Raw genomic sequence first — 11,115 nt, 5'->3', positions numbered from 1 at the left:
ACTATTTCTAGCCGGAACCTCTCAGCCTCGCACACTAGCTCCGGTTCCTTCCCCACCAGAGAGGTGACGTTCCACGTCCCAAGAGCCAGCTTCTGCAGCCGAGGATCAGAGCGAAAGGGTCCCCTCCCTCGACTGTAAGATCATTACTGATCCCGGTCAATTTAAAATGGACACAACATTCAGACATGGCCTCCAAGTTCACACTGTTTTTTTCACTTACCTGAACATCATAAAGAGCCACAATGTTTTCATGTTGCAGTTCCTGAGTAAAAAGAACAGATCATCACAATATATTAATGGCAGCATTAATATGCTATGGATATAAGTTAGTGCAATGAATAGCTCCTCCAAGCCCGAGATGACAGACTCAGGTTTCAGATCATTCTTTCTGCGAGTGAGAAGCATTGAATCATTCTGCTCACCTTCAGGATTTTGATCTCCTTGCCAAGCAGGATCTGGGACTTTGAGAGGTTCTTCTTATTGATGCTCTTAATGGCCACTTCCCACTCTGTTTTCTTTACAGCACAGAGAAGAATACAGGTTAGAGTAGCGGTTCTCAATGTGGGCGGTACCGCCCCCCCAGGGGGTGTTCAGAGGACGACAKWGGGCGCTGGCGGAAATTTTTACAAAAGGGGGGCGGTGGGATTCCTTTGGGGCGCATTTGCTCGAAGGTAAACTTTACACCTTATATGCACAACAATGCCAGTTTAGACTTTGAGCAACTTGGTAAAACTCTATTGTGTAACATTAAAACATGCATGGCTGCAACTGTATCGATGGCAGATCTTCTTCTATTCAGTGTTTGTAGCGTCTTGGAGCAGCTCCATTCTCCTGCTACTGGTAGCTTCACCGCATCAGTTCAGCGTTACACCAGCTTATGACGGTGCTGTGATTCACTTGTCTGGTATTTTTGTACATATTTTTTGGCAGTTCTGTGATTATGACAAAGCAGCAACTTAGATTAAAAAGTATTTTATTTCCGTTTGAAAGCTGCCTGCTTCCATGGAAGGACAACAGAAAATCACTATTATAAACATGTAATTACTAAAATCACGATACCCTCACTGTGTATCCCTCTGAAAAATGAACCCATTTAAATAAAGAAATCCCTCCATGGGTGATACCACGATAGAGAGCATTCATTTTATAACGTTAACACCGCAGCTGTAAGTGGTCCGGTATGAAACGGGTGTGATAGAACAACGGTACCACAGCACTTTTACATTTCATTAATCAGAATACAGAAATTGTTTCCGTTGTTTTAAAAGCTTTATATCAGTCTGCCTTATCCCCATCGATAAGTTTCCCAAACCCCGCGCCCCAAAGGGTGTAAAAAAAAAAAAAAAAAAAAAAAAAAGACGCCGCACACACTGCGCAAAACTCTGAAACAGGAGAAGCGGGACATAAAACGGAGCGACGAACTAGATGGGAATCATGGCATTAAAAACAGAATCCGACGCTGAACAGTGAAAAATCAACACATGATGTGAAACACATGACGATTAGGCGGCGCAGCAGGTGATGAGTGAAGATTACTGATGGTCAATAAACAATCAAATAAATCTAGCAACGGGAAAGAAACTAAAGTGGACATAGCAATAAACCAAGAGAGGATAACATTAATCAAAGGAAACTAAATGGAAATGAATGAAGAACAAAATGCAAGAATAAACTAAGAAACTAAAGTAAATACAGAGGAATAAAGTTGTATGGCAAGACCTTTTGAGCAATAATTAATACAGTGACTGTATGGCAAGAATAAACAGACACTATTTCCAGATWAAAGGTAAAATAATATTGTTGAAGTGCCATGGGTTTGTGGAGGCCATATCTAATACTGAGAATAAATATATCTTACAGACCATAAGAGTAAATAACTGATCACTTATTTATGTTTTTAATTAGATTTGATATATTTATTTCGTCAATATTATTTTTCATGTAGGTGTTAATGTCATCAGGCTGATGACTCCATGACACTTTCAATTTGACTCATTAGGATTTGATTAAGAACCAGATTTGTTCTTTGTCATTTCTATCCAGTAAAACTATTAATCTATAAATCAATAGACAGGTCTATGTAAAGATATAATCCATGTTTCTGTCTCATATTGGTATGGCATTAAAAGGATCTGGAACTTTTGTTTTTCCACTGAAAGCTCAATAAATGCCATGTGGGTGAAATTTTGTGGATGATACTCTGATGTTCCATTCTCCTGAAGGCAGCACAGAGCTGCACCACCAGAAACACTGAAGAGAAGAAGAGCTATGATTAATGTAGTTGCAGTTCTATCCATGTTTTAATGTTACAGAGCTCAGTCGTTTTGCAAATAAATCAAAGTTTAAACTGGCATGTTGAACATCTTTTATCTGGTCATTTTGTGGAATATTTAACAACTAGAAAATGGCAAAGAACTAGAATATTTTTTCCACTCTGATTGGCTGCTGTTATTCCTACCAATTTTAACTTGAATGTTCATTGCATTTTTTGTAGACACCTGTGAAAATAATTTCTATTCCCATGGCTTTTTTGTTCTCTGGGAAATTAGTTTTGATGATAAATACAGAAACAAGCATAAAAATCAAAACATCAACAATAGTGATAGTAATATTAATAATAAAATAATAGTCAGTACAAAGTAGCCTACAAATTCTTTGGTGGGGGGCGGTGAGGGACCTGGATAAAGGCTAGGGGGGCGCTGGCCCAAAAAAGGTTGAGAAACACTGGGTTAGAGTAAGTTATCATCATGATAACTTACTCATGATGACACTCTTCATCCATCCCYAAATAACATATTTCTGTCTTCAGTTTCAGTCATCTTGCCTTCTGATCAATGACCAATCACCATTATAAAAATGCCTATTATTGCTCTACTTCCTGGTTGCTGTTTTTGTCTGATTTTAGGAGTTCTTAAAAACTTCATTAGTGAGCTTAAAGTGTGGTCTATTTTTGTCCATTTGCACATACAACGTTTTAAACCAGTCCATCAGATATCTGATCTGTACAAGGGGAAGAAAAGCCAGGTCCCATGGTTCACAGAGCCTTATTGGTATGGCTGTAATGTGATACACTGAATGGTGAGACAACAACAGAACCAGTGCCAGCCTACCTACTCTGGAACAGAACTAACCCAACCCCCAAAATAAGATCCAATGTCTGAGACTAACTTTAAAAATAAAGATTCCTTGAGCTCACATGAGTTCAAAGACCACAACCACCCATGTAACCTCCAGGCCCACAGGATTGTGAACTCAGCATCAGTATATAAGAGGTGGAACACAAACAAAAAGAAAATCTCTTAAAAAAAAAAAAAAAGTAAATTAAGAATTACTAGGAGATGGTCTGATTCTGTCAACCTAGAGGAAGGCAAAGGACCCAGCATGGGAGTGATGCTCTTTGTGTGTGCGTGCGTGCGAATACAAGACAGGTGAGTTGTATTAATCAGCCGGGTGTCACTGGGCCACCAACACATCGATACGAGGTGGGCCAGGGAGCAGGAGGGGGTTGATTGAGTGGTCCATCATGTTTCAACATAAAGTGGATAATAAATATACTTTCCATCCATGAATTAAACAGAACACACAAAGTTATTATGGCCTGCAGAGTTATCCTTTAAAAACGGAAGCCAGCTCTCAATTTCCACAATAACGATCTCATTTATGAAACACAGCTGATTGTAGTCTGAGCAACAGTGGGATTAGCATCAATAAGCAGCTGGGAAACACGGCAGAGAACAGCGACAACCAACAGGACAACCAACCTGCAAAAATAAACATCTGCAGGATGTTTATTTTTGGGTGTTTTGTTTCTTTTTTACATTTGGGTGACAGGAACCTAACATCACTATATTTTGTGGTGCTATTGTGATAATTACACATTTAAGAATAAACACTACTATTTTATCCTCCTAATCAGGGAAAAATGTGGAGCATACAATCATTTCATAATAATGCCAAGTTTTATCACATTTTTCCAAGAACTAAAATGCACATTCATTTACATATTGGAGCTTTTTTGCTTGAACTCGTTTTTTTAATAAATAGAAACTCTTTGTTGCTCAGCTTACCATGTTTTTTACTTTGTCAACACCCTGCTACTTTGCAAGTTCTCCCACTTAGAAATCATGGAGGGTCTAAATGTTTATCTTAGGTGCATGTCCACCATGAGAGACATAATCGAAAGAACATCCAGAAATCACAATGTATGATTTTTGTAAAATAATTTGTGTGTTACTGCTGCAAATAAGTATTTGAACTGTGAAAATCAATTTAATATTCGGAACAGTAGACTTTCTTTGCAATTAAGGGCTGTTTGAGCTCCCTTCAAAATTTTTCTATAGGGTTTAGCTCTGGAGACTGGCTGGGCCACTCCATATTTCTTACGAAGACACTCCTTGATTATCCTGGCAGTGTGCTTTCGGGTCATTGTCGTGTTGGAAGATCCAGCCACGACCCATATTCAAAGCTCTGAGGTGAGAAATCAGCCCAGAACTACACAGGAGGAGCTGGTCAATGACCTGAAGAGAGCTGGCATCACTGTTTCCAAGGTTACTGTTGGTAATACACTAAGATGTCATGGTTTAAAATCATGCATGGCAYGGCAGGTTCCACATGATTGACAATCATGTTTAGCTTCTTCTATTTTCTAATAATTGCTCCAACAGTTGATCTTTTTTCATCAACCTGCTTGGCAATTGGCCCATAAGCCCTTACCGGCCTTGTGGAGGTCTACAATTTTGTCTCTGGTGTCTTTGGACAGCTCATTGGTCTTGGTAATGTTAGTAGTTAAGAGTCTCACTGATTGTGTGGGGTGAACAGGAGTCTTTATGCTGTTAAGGACCTCAAAAAGGTGCAGATGTTATTACTAGGTGTGAACCAATTTAACGGCCAGACAATTTATCGCTGAATTTTCTTAATTTTGGAAGATTAATGATTGGCCGATACTTGCATGTGATGCTGTTCGTAATTGATCTCATCTACCTCAGCAAAGGTCTGTCGTCTTTTGCTCTGCTGTGAGAGAGCTGCACATTCACAGTTAACAATAATCACCCCACTGTTGCCAACTCAGCAAATTTCTTGCAATATTTAGCAGCATAAAAATGAATACACACAAAAATGGTATTGGCCTAAATCAGAATTCTTAAAGATTGGTAATCTGTAATTGCCGATCAGCCAGAAAACTGCAACTTATCTAGTTATTACATTGATGCCATTGCTCCTGTTTGACATGTTAGCTGCACAATTGGACAAACATAAGCTTGCATCCATGCAGCCATTAGTCTTGCTTTGGGACTCAGTTAAGTGGCTCTGCAGAGCTACTTTATAGATTTCTATTTAGTGAACTAAAGTGCGTTTTACATGAGCTGGAGTGAACTGTGTGCTTCCATTGGCTATTCAAGGGTTTGTTTGTTCTTCTCGGAACAAACAAACCCATGAGCCCAGATTTCCTCACATGGTCAGATTTAAGGACATAATTCAATTTTCCGAGCACTATTTTATAATCTAATAGGTTTCTGATCTGCAGCATGAATGAACACCATGCAGCTGTTGTATAAGGAAGGCTTGTATTCTTAAATAGACAGCCACTCCTACCTCAAGACGTCAGCGAGTCATTGACAGTTGCCTGACTCATCCGTTTCATGAATGAACCAAGTAGCATTATTAATTGTTTACAAGATGTACAATGTGAATAAAATACATTGAGGACCAACAAGAGTGACTGCTATCCTTTCTAAGCGCCTATAGGTTCCGATTTTTAGTTAAAGTGTTCAATAAATCAACAGGAAGCGGCAGGCCACATACTGCTGCAGAGCTGCGTTCTCCACTCACTGACCCACATTTTATCATTGGACTGGTGCTTGTCCTTTCTATGCAGGGATATTTAGAGTCGCACAATTTGAATCGAGCCATTTCATTACCTTTCGGTGTCTTCCCTTGAACACCACTGCGAACGCTCCATGTCCTACCAAGTCCTTCCTGCTGTACTCAAAATCTCCCACAGTCTCCATAGAGAGGGGGAAAGTAGATCAGCTCAGATGCCTCAAAACCCTGCTGTCCTGTTCAGAGGGGGACAGATCCGCTCTGAGCTGATGCTGCTTTAGTTCCAGTTATTTCATGTCAGGTTCCTCTGTTCTTCCCACAAGGTAAAAAAAGGAGCTGGAGGCCGGAGATGATGCATTCAAGTGTCCCGCGAGAAGCCTGGAACGTTTGTAGTATCACTACCGATCAGACGGCGTTGATTAAGGGTAGCATCAATCCTTAGCTTAACGGTGTCAGTGCCAGTTGTCTGTGACCCAATTGAACGACTGCTCACTAACTAGCTCTGTGCCCGGTCACCTGACTTGTCCCGGTGGATTGTCTACATGATGGGAAGCCGGGGAGACATAGCTCTGCGAAGCCTGGATCAGCTGCAGAACACTGCGTTAGCCTGACCGTGACATAACCCTGCGGCTACACCTAGCGTCATGGCTGCATACCATGGCAGCTCTGMGCAAACATACTAACAATAACATGAGCTCAGTGGGTCACCGCTTTGCTAAAATGCAGACAAATTATAGGGACCATTAAGCTAACTAACATTAGCGAGCAGGTTTGCGTTCAACAGTTAACCTAAACATCKTAAAAATGTCAACACCGAGCTCCTGTTCATCCACACAAGGCAGACCAAATTACTGGTCATCTTCCACAGGTCCAGAAGACGTCTCTCCGATGCTGATAAACACTGCCGTTTTCCCAGCCTAGCGCTAGCGCCCGTTTCATCCGTGGGGAAACTTCGAACGTCACTATTTATCTTCGTCGACTACTTTAAATTCACCACTAGGAGAGACTGACACCTGCAATTACATGTTTTAATGTCAATTACGACACACTAAACCGATATAAACTGTAAYTCTCCAGTATATCACACGCACGGCCACATTACTACTACCTGCCACTGAGTTAGACAATACCCAGCGTTTATACGCTGCTGCCGCCGCCGCACAAACAMAGGCATGTCCTTCCGCCACAAGAGCTAATCCGTTACACGAATAAGCTTAAACTCGGCAAAAAGATMAACTAGAAGTGCAGTCTCTATCTTTATGTTATAACGTGTTTTTTGCTGTTTATGTGGTACAACCTACATGTTTTGGCTCCTCTGTGGTGAAACAGTACATAGCTATATTGCAGGACTACCAAGTAATTTGTATGAAGATATACTGTATTATCAGATAAAAGTGATTGGGTCAAATGGGCAATATTGATAATCTGATTAAACTGAGACAGTCTGAGACAAGTCTCAGTTTAAACTGAGACAAGTGTGCCATGTTGCAGTGATGCAACATAGCACACTTTGTAAAACCRAAATGTCTCTTTAAACAACAGCATGAGGAAGCGCTRAAGAAGAACATCAAGATTTGACGCCCTCCATTGGCTGGAAATGGAACCGGTCAATCAGTCCTCTTTTCCTTGCGAGGTATTATGGGGGCTGGTCGTGCCTATCTTCAGGGTACACCCCGGACAGGTCGCCAGTCCATCACAGGGCAACACAAAGACAGGAAAAAACAACCATGCACACACACCGGAAGACAATTTAGAGAGACCAGTTAAGCTGCACAGTGGCACAGTTGGTTTCCCTTGCAGCAAGAAGGTCCCAAGTTACAGCTGGATTGAAATGTATGCCACTATGCAGATCTAACAGTTCATTTGTGAATCTCACCTTTATCCAGTCAAAGGCTGCTTCTATTTAACACATTGGAATCATGTTTTATTCTGTTATGGTCTTATGGTCTATGTTTGCTATTTCTGGGATAGATGTAATTTTTTTAGCAGATTTCTCACAGCTCTCTTGTAAACACTGAACATTTGTCATGTTTAAAAGGACCAATATAGAGGGATTTGACAGAAACTGAGGAGGGTGACCAAAGAATGGAGAACAGGAGATGATTACTGACGTGGAACAGCCATGAGCAGAGCAGGGAGCTTGTAGCTACTGARGAGTATCAATGAAAGAGAATGGCTGGAAAAAGAAGCAACCGGTAACCAGATAAAAAAAAGTCAAATAAAAAAACAAAACTACAAGTACTTATTGCAACATTTTATCAAGGACATTGAGTGATTCCATAGCCTTTTCTGTGACACAGGGATGTGCAGAGGGGAGTTGGGGGGGGAGGGGTGCTAGAGCACCTGCCCTTTTTGCTCCTTGCCCCCAAGTGCCGTTTTGGTMAATTTTTATTTTATTTTATTTATTTATTTTTTGTATTATTATTTTCTAAGCCCTCTTGTGACACATAACATGTACTAAAATTATTATTATTATTTTATTTTTATTTATTTTTTGTACAAAATAAGCCCTCTGGTCTTATTATGCCATAATGGCACACCGGAAGTGCCATTATGGCTGCAACTGTCATGATTTGAGCTTGTTGTCTCTAAAACATGTCCTGGATGAGCCCATCAGTTGTTGACAAGCTCTGCTAAACCACATCTTTTGCTTTTACTGCTTCTCTTTAACATTATTAATTATAGACTGAATGATCTGAGGTGGAGGCAGAGAAAGGAAGCTGGGAGTAGTTTTTAGGGACAGTGTGACTGTGATAATCCAACACAGAACAACGTGTGGTTAACAACCAACTGATACAGAAAATCATCTGGTGAAACACACAGCAGTAACATAATAGGATTTAACATGCAGATATGTTGGAGATGGACAAATAGAGGTTTACTCCCCACTGAAAGGAAGGGGTTAACTTGGGCTCAATCAAAGAGAAGTTTAAAAACCACAGATTTTTCCGCCCTTTTTTTAATAACCAATTATGTTTTTGTTCAATGTCATYCAATGCATAAAACAGATATACCCTGTCTGATTGTTGCTTTTTCCCTCTGAGACCCTCTGAGAGACTGTGTGCACCTTTGTAGGTGCAGTGAGCTGAAAGGARGAAAAGCTCTTTTCCAGTCAAGCTATGAGGCTTTTTATGATCTGTTCTTACAGAAACAAAGCCAGAATGTTCTGCTGAGAAATGAGACAGTGCTTTGCAATATCTGTGTTTTGTATCAGTAGTTGCATAGTTTTTGTCATGAGGTGTGCCAACACTGAAACATCCGAGTAACTCTTCACTCAGATAGAGTTCCAGCTGCCAGTTAAAACATTGTCAATGTTATTGCTCGTCAGTGTCCTTAATACTTCAACTTTTTACACACAGGTAATAAAGCTTAAAGTGTTAAAACTATTCTTAGCTCAATCACAAAATTTTGTGGTCCCTAATTGTTCTGACGGCTCCCAAAATTGAAATGATCATGTTTTTTGATACTCTGAGGATCAGATCAGAGGCAGAGCCCACAGTAAAGTGCTCACACAGCAGTAGCTACTCAGCCTTGCTAAACATTCATGWCCTTGTAGTGTTTCAGTATGCTGACACCTTGCAGTAACAAACTCTAATGTCCATTATGGGGTTTTATTTGACAGGCTAATAGTATTGTATAAGTGTGAAAAGGGAGAAAAATTATACATGGTTTTCAAATGTTTTGGTCCAAGGGCCCTAAGCAAATTTTCATTTGGGGGCACATACCTGTTAACACCAGATGCTTTATCATTCCTAAGCTACTGTATGTGTGTAACATACCTACTACCAGTATCATTTGTAATTAACTTAAATCACACCAGTATAATTATGGTTACTGATTTTAACCTTACAGGAGTTAACAATCTGAAGAAAAAAAAAATTGAGTTGAATAAGATCAATAATCCTTTTTATTATCGAGATAATCAAAAGAGTACGGCAATTGACAAAATTCTTAGTCAAATGGTCGAGCTAAAAACTCACAACAGGCAAAACAAACTAATTTAACATTCATCAAGCAGATTCCTCTCAAATGATACTTCAAAACATGTTTCACAGGAGCTCTTACATAAATGCGTCTTAAAGAGTGCATGCCCAGATGGGGGACGATTGCTTCTAAAATCAAGGTAAATTACAAAGTTTTGTGTTGAATTCAGTTTTTCTTCTTGGCTTTGCCTGATGTGCTGCCAGGTTTGGAGGTGGGGTTGTATTTGGAGGAGAGCAGCATTGTGAGCAGCAGCAGCGCAGGGACCAGCAGGTACGGCGCGTATATGGAGATCAGCAGCCAGCGCTCCCAGTTAGTCTGGGGGCCGGGGTGGGGTTTGACAGGGAACTGATGAAAAAGGATGTGGGCTAGGATGGGAATMAGCGTGGTGGCAACATGCGTGGAGTACACAATGGCAGGAGTCCGGATCCACTTACAGCCACCTGGAAGATAAGAGGGTTCAGGAGAAGCTGCATCTGGCGGCAGAATTTCACTGACATTTAAACCACTAAGGATATAAAAACATCAACATGATACACAGTGAAAAATTCATATTTCCAAGTTTACATCCTGACTTCTTTTTCTCAGGGCTGCAAATACTTTCATCATCACTGATTATGTAAAAGGAAAGTGCACCCTCACCACATCATTAGGCCATTAAACATAATCTGATCTTTACCAGGTGTTAAAACTAAACAATTTAAACATCAAATCAACAACAAAACATTGTTTTACTGAGAATCAAAAGGAAACACAATGGAAGCAAAGAAATACTTTTTTATCAAGGTTTCACATGGTTGTGGAGGAACCTCTCTTCCACCCAGAGCTTGTTTAGTTCAAGCTTGCACTCACTTGTTTATTCCCACCTATCTGCAGTTGTTTTCCAGCTCATGAGCACATGATGCTTAGATTTCACATTTAACATTAGAAATCTTTGACTTACAGGGTCACTGTGTCCTGTGGCAGCAAATTAAGCTCAAACTCCTCCACCACTCTGCTTGACAGTTTAAGATGCTCTCTGTTATGTCAGGGGTTTTTTTTTTACATAAGGGGTTTCTATAAGTCCAATTTTACTGGTTTATATTTGCAGTTTCTTTAAGAACTTTACCTTTCAGTGAACTTATTTGGATATCTACTTCTGCACTGTAAAAAAAACCGGCCTCAATTTACGGTAAAAAACTGGCAGCTGAGTTGCCAGAATTTTACCGTCTTTATACAATAAAATTCTGGCAACCAAGACTGCCAGTTTTTTACCGTGTTTTCAAAATACGGTAAAATACTGGCAACCAAAACTGCCAGTTTTTTACCGTATTT

General features: G+C 40.1%; 2 protein-coding genes and 1 long non-coding RNA gene across 6 annotated transcripts in view; 1 reads left to right on the top strand and 2 right to left on the bottom strand.

The window, feature by feature from the left end:
- The window catches only part of ulk2 (unc-51 like autophagy activating kinase 2), a 78,541-nt gene extending 71,579 nt beyond the window's left edge, over window positions 1–6,962 (bottom strand). The window contains exons 1-3 of one of the 2 annotated variants that reach the window (XM_008425214.2): window positions 5,919–6,962; window positions 423–515; window positions 221–262 (exon numbers count right to left, since the gene is read on the bottom strand). In XM_008425214.2, the coding sequence (XP_008423436.1) occupies window positions 221–262; window positions 423–515; window positions 5,919–6,008 (225 nt within the window). In that variant the 5' untranslated portion in view covers window positions 6,009–6,962. The remainder of the gene's footprint in view (window positions 1–220; window positions 263–422; window positions 516–5,918) is intronic. The other variant, XM_008425215.2, reaches the window with a different exon arrangement.
- Window positions 1–11,115, top strand: part of LOC103474344 (uncharacterized) — a 171,231-nt gene that overhangs the window by 152,098 nt on the left and 8,018 nt on the right. The window lies entirely within an intron of this gene.
- Window positions 9,710–11,115, bottom strand: part of tmem97 (transmembrane protein 97) — a 6,711-nt gene continuing 5,305 nt past the window's right edge. Inside the window, exon 3 of the mRNA XM_008425217.2 lies at window positions 9,710–10,244. Within this exon, the coding sequence (XP_008423439.1) occupies window positions 9,970–10,244 (275 nt within the window). The 3' untranslated portion in view covers window positions 9,710–9,969. The remainder of the gene's footprint in view (window positions 10,245–11,115) is intronic.

Source organism: Poecilia reticulata, linkage group LG13, assembly GCF_000633615.1.
Source record: "Poecilia reticulata strain Guanapo linkage group LG13, Guppy_female_1.0+MT, whole genome shotgun sequence".
Taxonomy (NCBI): Eukaryota; Metazoa; Chordata; class Actinopteri; order Cyprinodontiformes; family Poeciliidae; genus Poecilia; species Poecilia reticulata.
This window is presented reverse-complemented; position numbering and strand designations above follow the sequence as displayed.